This window comes from Mastacembelus armatus, chromosome 22 (genome assembly GCF_900324485.2).
Source record: "Mastacembelus armatus chromosome 22, fMasArm1.2, whole genome shotgun sequence".
NCBI classification, from domain to species: Eukaryota; Metazoa; Chordata; class Actinopteri; order Synbranchiformes; family Mastacembelidae; genus Mastacembelus; species Mastacembelus armatus.
In genome coordinates, this window is record NC_046654.1 from 20,125,601 (window position 1) to 20,141,840 (window position 16,240).

The 16,240-nt window shown below is 39.5% G+C and overlaps 1 protein-coding gene across 1 annotated transcript; it reads left to right on the top strand.

Moving 5' to 3' along the window:
• Window positions 1-1,586: 1,586 nt before the first annotated feature.
• On the top strand, window positions 1,587-12,680 carry fam241a (family with sequence similarity 241 member A). The gene is made up of 2 exons (XM_026307639.1): window positions 1,587-1,836; window positions 10,208-12,680. The coding sequence occupies exons 1-2, from the start codon at window positions 1,684-1,686 to the stop codon at window positions 10,502-10,504; spliced, it is 450 nt and encodes a 149-aa protein (XP_026163424.1). The 5' UTR covers window positions 1,587-1,683; the 3' UTR covers window positions 10,505-12,680.
• The last annotated feature ends 3,560 nt before the right edge of the window (window positions 12,681-16,240 follow it).

A 16,240-nucleotide genomic window follows, 5' to 3' on the forward strand; every position in this document is an offset into this window, starting at 1 on the left:
TATAATGTTAAATAACAACACTGTCCGATCTTCAATGTAATTATTTTCAGCATTGCTACATTCCCTTCAGTCTGCATTAAATTTGAATTATTACTTTAATCGTGTGCATATTATCTAATATTACTTAAACTACATAAAATAACATGCATGGGGCACCTTTCTTTTGCAGTATAAAATGCCATGAAAAGATTAAATATTGATTTACATTTGGTGATATCATTTGATTAGAACATTTCTTGCATTAGCATGATGTGTTGGTTCCAACAGACCTTCAATAATTCAGTCTCTAAATCAAAATTTTAAAAAATCACTTGAACACACAAACACAGATAATGTAGTTAGCCTCACTCAACCTGATCTCTGCGATTCCACTGTTCCCATATGTGCAGGTACATAAAGCTGGACAGGAATGGACTGCCAACAGATGGGACTGCAAGATGTGAACAAGAACCAACAGATACATCATTTGTCAGACAAATCCCATACGCAGGCTCTATGTATGTTCATATTCCCAGTCTGCTCCAGTCTGAGTATCTGTCTATAGTGGCCGAGGGAAAGTGAATCCCAGATTACCTAGGATTACACTGCTTACAAGTGCCATGTAATCCCAGGCCTCTCTGACACAATAACAAATCACAAGATCAGGACTAGCCCAAGCCTTTTTGGCCCTTGAGGACAATTTGAAATTAGGTTTACTAGGAGTGCCCTCCATCAAACTCATCTTCAGAACAGCTCATGATCAGCGGACAATTCTGCTCTTGACTTTGTCCAGGTGTTCAAGATCTTATGATATGACCACAAGGTGATCATCAACCAAACACTCAACCATCCCTTTTGTTATGCCCAATCCCAGAACAGCACAGAAGGCCAATACCACCATGTTTACTTTAACATTCTGTTCTGATCCCATAGTTGTGAACATTTCTGTTATGATTTTTTTATGCACATACCTGAAATCCTTTTTTCACGTGACAAGTATAAACATGTTTCCCTGAAAAATTCTGTACAGATGTTGCATGCGTGACAGACAGATCTTCCAGGAATAGACTACATTTATGAGGGGATATGTAGTGCTGCATAGCGAGGTGGTTCCCAAATGGTGTGCCATCCAAGTCCCGGTGTGCTGTGGGACAACCACATGTAAATTTCGCAATGTCATCTCCCATTTTTTTCAGTTACATTAAGCTTTAATGTTGTGACCTATCTGGTTTAAATTGATTTGAAGATTCAAATGAATTATTGAATTATTTTGTTAAATGTGTTATGACTATATTCATTTGCCAATTCTTTTGGCATTAGTAAATAAAAATAAATGTTTATGAAGAAGATAAAGAAAAATTATTCAATTTATAGAGGCTGTGTTATACAGATATGAATACAGGGAGATTTGAGATTTTGGCTTCCCTTTTGGTGTGCCTTCGACACAAAATGTTTAAAAACCACTGTAGAAGTGTACGAGCAGGATCGCTGTGATTGCCTTCCTCGCCTGAAGGTGGCGCCTGTCGGTAGCAGGGTTTGGTTGACACTGCTGGCTCTGGGGGTCAGCAATTGGTTAATGCTGTGCTCTCGCGAACTTATCGGGAACGCGTCACCACTCAGGGCGGATATTGGGAGTACGCTGTCGGTAAACTTCATTTGCATGTTTTTATTTCTGAAAGTTACTGTCAGTGAACTACTTTTAAAATGGCCGCTGTAAATCCTTCTGTAAATGACCGGTATATTTTTCATCGACGTGAATTTGAAGAGCTGCCGTCAGAAAACCAAAGGAGTTCGCTCAACGTTACTCCACCTGTTCACGGTGCAAGGCAGACCGCGCTACACCATCAGCGACACCCGGTAAAGCAAAAGAAATGTGACGTTAACAAGCTAGTTGTAACCGTTTATTAAATTTCCTTAATGCAAATCTTGTCACCTTTACACGGGACATTCATGAACAACCAGTCGGGAGGGGACCTGTGTGGTCAGGTTGATAGTAGAGAATCCCTCGTCAGTTTCATTCTACTGTTTAAGTTTCCAGTTAAGTTATTCTGTATTGCCTAGGCTATGTAAATTAACAAGCCAGGATTGTACCAACATGTGAGTCAGACTCCATTTAAAAATCTGACACTTAAAATGTTGTTTCAGAAAAGAAAAACAATATATAGCTTGTGGTACACGTGTTGTGAATATGAAGATTGAACAAAAGGAAGTACCGAAGGCCGACTTATGTACATGAGCCCATCAAATAAGTATCTGCGTGGTTAATATATAATTATGTAACCATTCGTTAAGTGCTGTGAACCGTACAATACAGTAGTTTATTCCTACAGAAGGTAGGTGCCTTTTCATATTTCGACACAGCAACATTAAAGGGGATGCTTTTGTAGTCACAAGAGAAAAGGCTCATCTTGAGTACAATAAAAAGTCAGCCTCATAGTGGGAAAGTGGGTTGTGCTCTTTGTTTTATTATCAAATTTAGTATGTTCACACAGGAATGAAATTGGTAACTAGCCTACCGACAGCGCTCATTCCATCTGCAGTAGTTGGCATTTACCTTACTACTTAAATCCCAGATGTTATGCTTGAAATGTAATCAAGGTGGGAATTCAGACAGCAGACAACAAACACTGACGTCTTATTTTAGAAGAATGCCAAAATAATAAAAAACTAGCTTGCAACAGTTTTACATTTCAACTAAAGGCACTTGCTACTAGGGATGGGTAGTATCGCAAAGATTTTAACGATACTACTACTCTTATTGATACTGCTTATTGATCCAGTATTTTAACGGTGCTCTTATCGATACTTTTTGAGGAAGAAAGAAATTTAGAACATGAATTACATTTCCTAGACTTGTGACAGTGTGCGGTACATCAACTTTTAAGAAGTAGAGCTACACTTTGGAACACAGCTCTCTCCGTCATCCTTGATCTTGAGTTAATGTGTCTGTTGCTGCCATGAGTGTGGGCTTTGTAACGTGTGTGAACAACAGCCCCACCTCACTGACACAGCAGGGAGATAGTCAGGGTGAAGTGCTGAGAGAGGTGTCTAGTTTTCTGTGCAAATAGCAAACATATATTACACGTGGATGGATATTTGACCACATGGGCTAAATGTGCACATTTAATGTGATTCCTTCGATACTGATAATAGCCCCACTAAGGCTGGAGCTTATTGATATTGCGGTCTTCCAAAATTTAGCCCCGGGACTTGTTTAATGTCGGGTCTCGGTTCCCATCCCTACTAGCTACAAAGGTACTTGCTACACTTTTTGACTAACAAGTAAAACCACATTTGTGATTGTTGTTTAGAAAGTCAGCAGGTGGAATGTATTAGAGGAAGTGTAGCCTTGATAGTGTGTGTATCAGATCACAATTTAGTTCAGTTAGGAAGTAAGGAAGTTAATCATTACAGACTGCCATGTGATTACTGATTCAGAAAGGAATGACACATGTACATATATATCTAGAGTAAGGATTATAGGATTAGGTATTAGGTCTTGAAAATAAGAAAAAAAGTACCAGTCACAGTTCAAAGAGGATTTAACCAGCTGCTGAGGTGTTGGCTAACTTGTACATATAAATGTACAGTCTTCAGGTCAGTGCACACCTTGAGGAAACAGAACTGCCTTTTACAGTAAGTTCCACGAATTGTCTAGGGAGATATGCACACGAGTATTCAAATAGTAATTACAGTTGGAAACCCTTTATTTTACAGAGTTTGTAGGGATCTCCTAATATTAGTTATTTGCAGATACCAAGTCTGATTCAGTTCAGTTTCACTTCAGTTTATTTGTATAGTTCCAAATCACAGTACAATCATTTCAAGGCACTTTACATAGAAACCCAACAAATCCCCTTATGAGCAGCACTTGGCGACAGTGGAGAGGAAAAACTCCCTTTAACGGAAGAAAAAACCTCCAGCAGAACCGGGCTCAGTTTGGGCGGCCATCTGCCTCGACTGGTTGGGGTGAGTGGATAGAGCAGAGAGAAAAGAACAGCAACAATAAACAACAAATAGACACTGCAGGTTGGTGGGACCAGTAACTGCATATCAGCGATAAACAGCTGCAGGACCAGGGACACTTGCACAAAGTACAGAGAGAGAGAAAGAACAAACTATGGGAGAGTAAAGTGACATTCAATGGTGGAATAATCTGATAATTATAGTACTGTGCAAAAATTTGAAGCACTAAAAATACACAGGGGATGCTTTTAATATAAATTGCATAAGATGTTTTTTGTTTATCAGTTAACTTCATACAAAGTGCAGTTAAGAGAACAAAGCCTAAATCTAATCAGTATTTGCAGCCTACCCCTTTGTCCTTTAAACCAGCAGCAGTCCTCTTTGGTTTGACCTGAACACAGTGCTTTGCAACACCTTGGTGAAGTTTCAGTTCTGTAGATTCAAGCTGTCCCATTATATTCTGTCTCTGCATGTGATCCCAGACTGATGCCACTGTGCCCAGATCAGGGCTCTGTTGGGGTAAGACTATCTGATGCAGGACTCCTGTTTCTTCTTGCCTCTGAAAATAGTTCTTTATGTACTCTAGATGTACTCTAGAGAAGTTGTCCTGCACAATTAACCTGGGATCAATCAGACACCTTATTGGGTTGTGTGATTAGAATCTAAAACATCTAAAGTGTGTAAAATATCTGCACAGTGCTATATATTAAGCAAAAATGCTGATATGAATCACACACTCTCAAACAGCTACAGAATTCAGTAAATTAGATTTTTGAGAGCTACTTGATCACAGTACTGAATGTGGTAAGTTAAAACTATGATATAGATACAATTATAAATATGTAAGGATGCACACCTGGGAAAATGTGACTTCAGAAAACAATGTGACCTGGTAAATATGTCTCACTTTGAATTGAGGTTATTTATCTCAGAAAAATTGAACATGTGCAGGTCATTGGTCTATGTGCAGGTAATAACACAACCCCAAAAACAGCCAAAATACATTTTTATTTCATCATGTTAGTCAGTGAATTAATTTGCGGTGTCTTTTTTTGCCCTTTGATACAGAATATCTGCCAATAATTATGGTTACCCCAATGTTGATTCTGTATTGCCTTTTACCTGTACACTTTCAGTGTACAGCCAAAGATCATTGGTTACTGTCAGACTACTGACAACTATGTGTACTGTATTTGAGATAGTTCCCACTCAGCGACACATCCCGAGAAACCAACTCTGAAAAATTGGCAGCTCCATTGTCAGAAACACGAAATAGGAGACTGCAGCAACTAGGAGTGTAACAATATCTTAAACCGAACTGAAAAACCGTGATAGACCACCAACAGTATGTATCGCGGAACTATCATGGTATATTATATGATTATATACTCAGTATTAGTAATGACTAATATGAGCTTTTGTTGTGCATTTTGTTCTAAATGTTATACTCTAAAGTTGCTGTTTTGCTGCACGTCATGTGACTTGGGAGTGAGAAAATCACACTCGGCTGTTATTGTACGCGGGATGGCTGCTGCGTGTAATATTGAGATTTCAGAACCCCTGGACACATTTAAGTCTCCTGTGTGGGAACATTTTGGTTTTCCAGTGGAGTACACGAATGGAATGCCTGTCGTAGACAAAGCGCACACCATCTGGTGAACCTGTTTCACAAAACTTATACGACAGGAAACACTTTTTATATGCAAGCGCATCTTCGAAGACGTCACCCCAAGATTGACATCAGCGGTACACATAAGAAGAGTCAAAAACAGGAAACTATTCCCACTGCCTTTAGACTGAAACTACAAGCTAACTCCGACTGTGCTCAAACAATTACCAAGGCAATAGATGTTTTCAGTTGAGAACGATGGATTCTCGCATTTGCTCAGTGTCTTGGAGCCCAGATACCAATTACTGAGCCGACCGCATTTCAGTCAGAATGTGCTGCTTCAACTTTACAGCGAAGTAAAAGCCAAACTGCTGGAGGACCTGAGCAATGCAAAATTCATTGCTTTAACTATGGATGGGTGGCCCTCCCGTGCAACTCAGTTCTTCATTACGATCACCGCGCACCACATTACGGACAACAGGGTAATTGCAAATCCTGTTCTGAAGACACGCACTGTCTATGAAAGAAACACAAGTGCTCATCTGTTGGAAATACTACAGGGAGCTGTAGCAGAGTGGAAATCGACAGAGAAAACACCATTATTCCTGACAACAGATAATGCTAAAAATATTAATGCAGTTGAAGCAGTCGGATTTTCACCAAATATTCAATATTTTGCACGCGCAGTTAATCTGGCATCACAGAAGGGAATGGGTGTTAACCAGATGTCGCGGCTTTTAGGCAGAATGCGAAAGGTGGTCACTTTTTTCCATTGTAGCACTACTGCTGCAGCAGTACCTACGGACAAACGAGATGCTCCAACTGCCTCCACACAAGCTCATTCAGGATGTTTCATTCAGGATGAGCTCAAGCTATGATATGATTGAGCACTACCTTGAAGAACAGGCTGCTGTTTTCTCAGCACTTAGAGACAGGAGTGTTAAGAGGAACATAAAGGACATTGTTCCTCTGTCTGATGAAGATGGAAAAGTAACTGAGGACATCATTCAGGTTCTTAAACCACTGAACATTGTCCCAACTCTGTTGAGCACAGAACAGCTGCCAACAGTTTCAATGATAATGCCACTGAAATATACAATCCTGGAGTCTATGAAAGTTAGTGACACAGATACAATAGTTGTTAAAGATGTCAAATCTGCCATTTTGTATGACTTAATGAAAAGATACCCAGAATCTGACTCAATACTTGTGCAGTTTCTTCATATGAGCACTACACGTAACTCACATTTTAAATCTCTGCCTTTTCTTGATAAAACCATGTGCAGCAACATTTTTAATATCCTGATGGATAAGATTGTGGAAAACAATCCCCAGCAGGTATTTTTTTGTTTTAATCCAAACTTAATTTAATAAATTTAATTTTACCAATACTATTTAGTTTCACATAGTCCTGCATTGCATATTACTAGTAAATATGTCCTTTGAAAACCACTTTACAAATACCATATATGTGTGTGTGTGTGTGTGTGTGTGTGTGTGTATATATATATATATATATATATATATATATATAAAATGTGTATTTATTTCATAAATTTCTGCATTTAACTCTATCTAAACAGAAACTTAGATAATCAGAAATGAGCATCACTATGCTTTGCAATATTAACTTGAAACTATTTTGTGGCTTTGTTCTTGTTAGGCCCAGGCCTCACAGGAGCAGTTAGATATGGCATCCAGCAGTAGTTATCCTCCAGCCAAAAGAGCACCAATCTCTGAAGTGTTTGGAAAGTTATTTCCAATGAAGCTGAGCACTCCTGCACTCAAGTCTCCACCTCAAATAGTGAAAGAAGAGGTTGAGTGTTACAGGCAAGTGCCAACTCTTCCAGTGGAGTCAAATCCACTTGCATGGTGGAAGGACAATGAGAGCCAGTTTCCTCATGTAGCCAAGTTGGCTAAATGCTACCTTGGAGTCCCAGCAAAATCTGTCCCCAGCGAGAAGGTGTTCTCTACTGCAGGGGACATTGCTACAGCACAGAGAGCAAGCCTCTCACCTGAGAATGTGGACATGATGGTCTTTTTGAAGAAGAACCTAAAACCTAATTGAACATTCCAAGTGTATGTTAAACTAGACAAACCAGTATTTATTTTTGACTAGTCTACATTGGGATTATTTAATTTTAGTTTACTCAGATATGCCGATAGGTATGCTGAAAAAAGTAAAGCCAATGTATAAAGTTAATAAAGATAAAGTCAAGTTATTGTTGTTGTTATGTTAAGTTAATCTGGTGTTCCCTAGCATTCTTGGTACCATGACATGAACCCTACCATGACAGTGAACCGAACCGAACTGAACCAAACTGAACCGAACCATGGCTCCAAAACCATGAACCGAACCGTGGCAATGGTATATTGTTACACCCCTACCAGCAACCATAGTCAAATGTATTCCTGGGGTCAGAGCGGGTGGCATCAAATCCAGGGACGGCATCCATCCCACTTTGGATGGTGCTGCTCTCATCTCTAGAAATTTGGCCAAGTTTATTAGCCAACCTAAAGTTTGACAATCTAGAGTGGGGACCAGGACTCAGTCTTAGTGTGTATGCACACCTGGGCAGTTGTTTTGAAACAAGGAGTGTTTAACCCCAAAGATCGGTTCGTTTGGGGTTAAACAAATGTGCCAAGATCACCAAGAAGGGGTGGTCTCGGCATGCTTCCATCCAAGCGATTCGTTTGCACTGTGAACGTAATCAACACGGTTACCGGAACAACAGACACAACTGTGGTTCACACTGAGACAGAGAGAGCAGTAATGGATGCCCAATTACCAACTGTCAACCAAAACAAAAGAAGAAGAGATAGAAGAACTAGAAGAAAGTTTGTTTTTTTTTCATTTTGTTTGTTTAGCGAACACTGGTACATTAGCCAGAGAAACACAGCCAAACAAACTAGCCACACACGCTGCTGATTATTATTGATAAGGTGCTTGGCAAACAACGTATGGTGCATTACCGCCACCTTCTGAGTAACATTTCTGAGCAATGAGAGAACAGTTGGTTCGTGCATGACTGTTACCTTGTGAACACAAAAGACCCAGAAGAAAAGTGCAACAATGTATCCCCCCTTATTTCGAACAAAGCAAACAAGCCACATTTGTGAATATACCCTTAAACGCCTCTCTGCAGTTTCCTTAGACCTTAGACCTTCTCGCCGATTAGAAAAACCGAACAGTTAAATGAGGATTATTAACTATCAGGTCCATTTAATCTAAATCGGTTAGTAAATGATTTGATAACTGATCACCTAATTGACTTACTCTGTCTCACTGAAACCTGGCTACAGCAAGATGAATATGTCAGCCTGAATGAATCAACCCCCCCCACTCATAAAAACTGTGTAATGTTCCTGTATTTGCAGCACAGGTCGAGGTGGAGGAGTAGCTGTAATCTTCCACTCAAACTTATTAAACTTTCATCCTCAGAACAGTTATAACTCATTTGAGAGCGTCACTCTTAGTCTCTCACATCCGGACTGGAAAACACCAGTCCTACCAGTTCTACTTTTCACTGTGTACCATCCACCTGCCCCTTACTCAGAGTTTTTAACTGAGCGTCCTAACTTTCTGTCTGATTTAGTGCCTAGTTCAAATAGTCGTTACAGTGGGAGATTTTAATTCTTGTAGATGTTCATCACATGAACATACTGTAGTTACCTTACCTAGTATTTATTTATCCATTGATGTCCATATATTGTACATGCACATAGGCACACATTGTACAATGTAAATGTAAATAAACACGTTAATCACACCTTTAAAATTTAACATTTAATAGTCTGTCCTTCCAATCCTATTTTGTCAGATCATTCCTTAATAAAATTCTGCTAGAGCAGATGTTTGTCTGACAATGCTACCATAAACTTAGAAGAACTGGAAAAACTGTCTAATAATGTAGAAAAGCTCTACCTAAAGCCAGAACTGCATACTATTCATCACTAATAGAGGAAAAGAACAAGCCCAGATTTCTTTTCAACACTGAAAGGCTGACAAAAAATCTAACATAAAATTCATCACATCCTTCCTGCAGCTGCCCCAGATGAAGCTTCAACCACTGTAGCTCTTGAATCATCTTCAGTTAGGTTTAGACTTATCCTTTAGATCTCTAAACTAACCTCGATTGTTTCATCTAAATCACTTGACCCCATCCTGACTAGACTGCTCAAAGATGTCCAGGCTTTTAAGACTGCAGTAATCAAACCCCTACTCAAAAAGCCTAGTCTTGATCCAGAAGTCTTGGCTAATTATAGAACAATATCCAACCTACCATTTATTTCTAAAATCCTTGAAAAAGCTGTCGCTAAGCAGCTATCAGGCCACTTATACAGGAATTAACTGTTTTCAGTTTTCAATCAGGATTTAGAGCACATCACAGCACAGAAACAGGACTGTTGTAAGTCATCAATGCTCTCTTCCTAGCCTCAGATCGTTTTTTTGTAAAGTGCCTTGAGATGATTTGTATTGTGATTTGGCGCTATACAAATTGAATTGAATTGAATGAGGCCCATACTGATACAATGATATTTGTTATGCTATGACAAAGTACGAGCAGCTCTTCATTAATGGTGTGGGGTGGACTTCACTGTCACTGTGTGTTCATGTGTATGAGTAACCTGTCCTGAACTTTATCTCCACAGGTTGATGGTGGCCAAACTCGACTTCAACATCCCAGCAACCCCAGGGCCAGATGGCCCCTCATGGAAGACCTAACCATGAGAGAGCCTCAGTTAGATGACTGTGACCGGATGGGGACTCTGTTTGGGATGCTCAACAAGTGTCTGCGAGGGATGGGCTTCAGCCAAATGTACTTTGGGGACAAAATAGTGGAGCCAGTAGTGATTGTCCTCTTCTGGCTGCTGCTCTGGTTCTTGGGTATTCAGGCCCTGGGACTGGTGGGAACTCTGTGCATTATCATCATTTATATCCAGAAGTGATCAGAGCTGATTAGTGGAGCCTGTTGTTTTCTTTTGTATATACTATGACTAGGACTTGTTTAATTAAAATTAATATTTGGGTGGGGAATTTGAAAGGGCTGTACTGTTCTGTAGTAATGGTGGTAGGTCGACATTTAGGTGGGAAAGATTTGAAGCTTGTTGAGTCAGACTCTGAGTAAATTGAAAGCTAGGTCCATACATCAGGATTGCTGTGGTCTGGACTGGAGCTTCCTCTAGCTTACTAAAAGGTGTTGTCTGTCCTTTACTGTTGACATAATAGTATTGATCAACTTTTTTTAAAGAGATGGGACAATATTGTGGTGGCATGGTTTGTTGCTGTTTGAGTCAGAGGCTACACAGTGAAGGCCGAATTACAAAGCTGAATTACATCTCTGTATTTTACCTTAGGTAATTATATCTGCTGAAATACAGTCAGTTAATATGGTGTGTAGACGTGGCAGTAATATCAGTCCAATTATCAATCCTAAGTGTAAAGCAATATGCATTAACTTCTTGTCAAACCTTAGTGAACCTTTGAGATACTAGGGATGCACAATACTTGTATATTCGGTTAAATGGGAAAATGCAGTTATAAATTGCCCTGTTAATGGGCATTGATATATCTCTAGTAGACAGTGAATCTTGGACTTAAATGGACAGAAATGCAAAGTAATTAATCATTTCTCAGATGCATGGGAATACAAAAAATTATAAATTCAAATAAAACTCACATTTTGTATTGAAATGAAAGTGTTTCCAGCAAATACAGTATAGGTATTGTGGTACTTCTGGTGGAGAGCAAAACTGAACTTTTATATTGGATGCAAAAAGGCTTCCACTTTCTCAGCATTAGCATGGCAGAGCTGCTGTGTGACATGGCTAGATGTCCCAAGTTATATTGACACCATGAACTATGCTGGAGTGGCCCACTGTGCAAATGGCATCCATAACATCTATCATCAGTATACTGGTAGAATATTATCATCATATCAGGCTGTACATTGCCATGGGGTTTGGGTTAATCTGTAAAATGCCTTGTGTTTAACATTCACATTTGATAATTGTCTTTTGAGTTGAATTAACCATGCCTTCCTCTGCATCATATCTTATTGTCATCATACGCAAAATCTTCTGCATTTTGTTACACTCAATTCAGCTTTCCACCTGCATGCTTGTCTTGTACACTAGCTCAGCTAATGTAGGAATTGTAAGTTTGTGAGCAAGTTACCTACTGTAGCTATCTACAATAGTCCCTTTAAAGCAATCATAGCAGCATTTATCATCACCACTGGCTTTTCAATATTCAAAAAGTCCACCATCTAATATGAATAACCAAGTGTATAAGTTTCCTAATGTAAGTTACCGTAAGAACAATTGTCTGCTGACGTTGCCAAGAGAATAAAATGCAAACAGTCAATATTTTACAGATATGCTCAGAATAAATATGTTTACTGTTAACTTATTTTTAAAAATATATTTGCAGCTCCCGCTTTCTCCCACTATCCAAAAACATAAAGGTTAGGTTGATTGGTGAATCTAAATAGCCTCTTAGTGTGAATTTGAGTGAGTGTTTTCTATTTCTCTGTGTCAGCCGTGATAGACTTGTGATCTCTCCAGGGTGTACCATCCAGTGTCAGCTGGGATTGGCTCCAGCACTTCTGTTGGTCCTTGTAAAACTTTCACGTAGTATAAAAGATTTCCAGGGGAAATATTACTGATGGTGATGTATGTTCACCAATGTCTTACTGTAGCCATAGTACACATGGCTACTTTGAGGAAACTCATCACTTATTCTAAGCATACATTGTTGCTTAAGGCCTGAGTGGGTGTGGCTCAGGATGTAGAGCATGCCCGCCATAAACCAAAGGGTTGGTGGTTTGATCCTTGGCTTGATTAGTTCACGTGTAGAAGTGTCCTTGGGCAAGACACTGAACCCCGAATCACCTCTGGTGGCTGTTCCAGTGGTGTGGTATTGTGTGAGCGTATGGGTGAATGAGCAAATAGTGTAAAAAGTGCTTTGACTGCACTTAAGTGCAGAAAAGCACTCAATGACTGTAAGACCATTTACCATTTGTTCATAAGAGGTTTGCACTGAGAGCTTATGTGTACATACAAAAGAAATATAGCATTTAATACACTGCAATGTATAATTAAAAGTGAGTGTTCTTAAAAATGGTCTTTGGTTTCTTTTTGAGTTCCAAAGCAGTGTTGGCAGAAAGCACTAACATATTTTTGTATTAGTAATCATACATATACTGAGACTTGTATGATCAAAGGAGAGGTCACATGTCACAGTATGTCTGTACTCTAGAGCAGGGGTGGCCAATCCTGGTCTTCAAGGGCTAATGTCCTGCTTGTTTTCCAACTATCCCTGCACCACCCACTGCTCATTACCTGGGTCAAGTGTGTTCAGTCAATCAGAAGTTGGGGGGATACCATTTCACTTGGTCTTCCCCTCACTTCCACCCTCTTCTGAGATGGTACCTTCCAGATTCTAATGGACTGAGCACACCTGGTCCAGGTAATGAGCAGTGGGTAGAGCAAGGATAGTTCGAAAACAAGCAGGGCGGTGGCCCTCAAGGACCAGGATTGGCCTCTAGAGGTTGAGTCATGGCAACTGGACTTCTAGTTGTTAGGTCGAAATGTTTCGCTACTCAGATGAGTAAACTAAAAACTAGAAGTCCAGTTGCCATGATTCAACCTCTAGATAAATTCACCTGGATGACTGAGAATCCCGACAGACATATGTCTGTACTGTTTACAGTCTTCACTGGTGCTAATGGAAACATTTCAATTCAATTCAATTTTATTTGTATAGCGCCAAATCACAATACAAATCATCTCAAGGCACTTTACAAAAACTAAAAACCCAACAATTCCCTTATGAGCAAGCACTTGGCAACAGTGGAGAGGAAAAACTCCCTTTAACAGAAGAAAAAACCTCCAGCAGAACCGGGCTCAGTTTGGGCGGCCATCTGCCTCGACCGGTTGGGGTGAGTGGATAGAGCAGAGAGAAAAGAACAGCAACAATAAACAACAAATAGACACTGCAGGTTGGTGGGACCAATAACTGCACATCAGCGATATACAGCTCCAGGACCAGGGACACCTGCAGAAGGTACAGAGAGAGAGAGAGAGGGAGAGAGCACAAGGTTAGTAACATTCAATGGTGGAATATACATGGGGGGGGGGGGGGGGGTATAGCAGCATAACTAAGGGATGGTTCAGGGTTGCCTGAAGCCAGCCCTAACTATATGCTTTGTCAAAGAGGAAGGTTTTAAGTCTAACCTTAAAAGTATAGAGAGTGTGCCTCCTGAACCCAGGCTGGGAGCTGGTTCCATAGGAGAGGAGCTTGATAACTAAAGGCTCTGCCTGGAAACTCTGGGAACCACAAGTAGACCTGCACTCTGAGAGCGAAGTGGTCTATTGGGATAATATGGTACTATGAGGTCTTTAAGGTAAGAAGGAGCTTGATTATGAAGGGATTTATATGTGAGAAGAAGGATTTTAAATTCTATTCTGTATTTTACAGGGAGCCAATGAAGAGAAGCCAATATAGGAGAAATATGATCTCTCTTGCTAGTTCCTGTCAGGACTCTGGCTGCGGCATTCTGGATTAATTGGAGGCTTTTTATGGACATATTGGGACATCCAGATAGTAATGAGTTACAGTAATCTAGCCTTGAGGTAACAAATGCATGGACTAGTTTTTCTGCATCATTTTGAGACAGGATGTTCCTAATTTTGGAAATGTTGTGCAGGCGAAAGAATGCAGTTCTAGAGATTTGTTTTATGTGTGAGTTAAAGTACATGTCCTGGTCAAAAATAACTCCAAGGTTTTTTACAGTAGTGCTGGAGGCCAGGGCTATGCCATCTAGAGTAGCTATAATTTTAGAAAAGTTATTTCTGAGATTTTTTAGCCCAAATATAATGACTTCTGTTTTCTCTGAGTTTAAAAGTAAAAAGTTACTTGTCATCCAGGCCTTTATGTCAGTTAGACGGGCTTGAAGTCTGGTTAACTGGTTTGTGTTAACAGCTTTAATAGATAGATATAACTGAGTGTCATCTGCATAGCAGTGGTAATTAATAGAGTGCTTCCTAATGACATATCCTAAAGGAAGCATGTACAGGGTGAACAGAATCTGTCCTAGCACGGAGCCTTGTGGAACTCCATAACTAACTTTTGTTCGTGTGGAAGGTTCATCATGGACATGAACAAACTGGAATCTGTCCGATAAATAGGATTGGAACCACTTTAACGCTGTTCCTGTGATACCAATCACATGCTCCAGTCTCTGTAATAAGATGTTGTGGTCAATGGTGTCGAATGCTGCACTGTCTAGGAGGACAAGTATTGAAACAAGTCCATTATCTGAGGCTAAGAGAAGATCGTTGGTAACTTTCAACAGTGCTGTTTCTGTACTATGATGTGCTCTAAATCCTGATTGAAAATCTTCAAATAGTTCATTCCTGTGTAAGTGGTCTTTTTCTAGGATTTTAGAAATAAATGGCAGGTTGGATATTGGTCTATAATTAGCCAAGACTCCTGGATCAAGACTAGGCTTTTTGAGTAAAGGTTTGATTACTGCAGTCTTAGAGGCCTGTGGTACGTAGCCTGTTACTAGAGATAAATTTACCAAGTCCAATAAAGATGAGTTCATTAATGGCAGGGTGCCTTTAAGCAGTCTAGTCAGGATGGGGTCTAAGAGACACGTTGATGATTTCGATGAAGCAACTACTGATGTAAATTCAGAGAGATCTATGGGAGAGAAGCAGTCTAAACATAACTGAGGTCCTACAGATGATTCAAGAGCTACTGTAGTAGAAGATTCATTTATTGCAGGTATAGGAAGCATCTGCTGAATTTTCTCTCTAATAGTTGTATAATTAATAATACAACTATTAGACTAATAAACTAATAATTACCTACTTTTTCATATAAGAACCCCATTGTTCTTTAGCTATTTACTCACTACCTCAAATTATTCAGGAACTATTCATTAACTTTAATTATCAGGTCATTCCTCAATAACTACGTATATATTTGCCCTGCATGTCTGGTAGGAAGGCAGGTTCAGGGAGAAAAAGTAATTGTATCAAACTTCAGACTCAAGCAGTGCACTTTACATGAGAAATGCAATAATAAATCTAGCAAAAAGTCCATGCTTTATTTTTCATATTTAGCTTATGAAGTATAAAATAGATCTGCAGTTAGGAGAGACAACACTGTTTGCCTTTGACTGCAGGTATATAAGACTTACCAGTGTGACATAAAAATACAGCTCATGCTGACAGGACCACTAAACACGTTCAATAACAAAACAAGTTGCGTCAAGTTACATGAAGTCATACAAGGTGCTACACTGAATTTTAGTAATAGTCATATTCATCATTATGAGCCTATGTGTATGATGCAAATCCTCAATAAAACCCACCATTATCTGCAAACATTCATAAATGTACAGTATACATAACTATTAGCAGCTTCAACTTAGCAAACCATTAAACACTTTTGATCATTGAAGCAACATCTACTGCAGTTCCAGAGGTATTTCCACAAATGCAGCAACATTCTTCTAACCTAATGTGTTCTAATGTGTGTCTAATACAACAGAAACTCGATGTAGAGAAATGCTTAAGGTTTGCATTTGTTTTGTGCAAATCATGCAAAGTCAAATGTTATTTCAAGTTAGTATTTCGATTTGGAATAAGAAGCTACTGTACACTGGTTAAGTG

Coding starts and splice junctions, on each gene's coding strand:
- fam241a (XM_026307639.1), top strand. CDS start 1,684: ATGGCCGCTGTAAATCCTTCTGTAAATGACCGGTATATTTTTCATCGA. Junction 1,837..10,207: donor TACACCATCAGCGACACCCG/GTAAAGCAAAAG, acceptor TTATCTCCACAG/GTTGATGGTGGCCAAACTCG.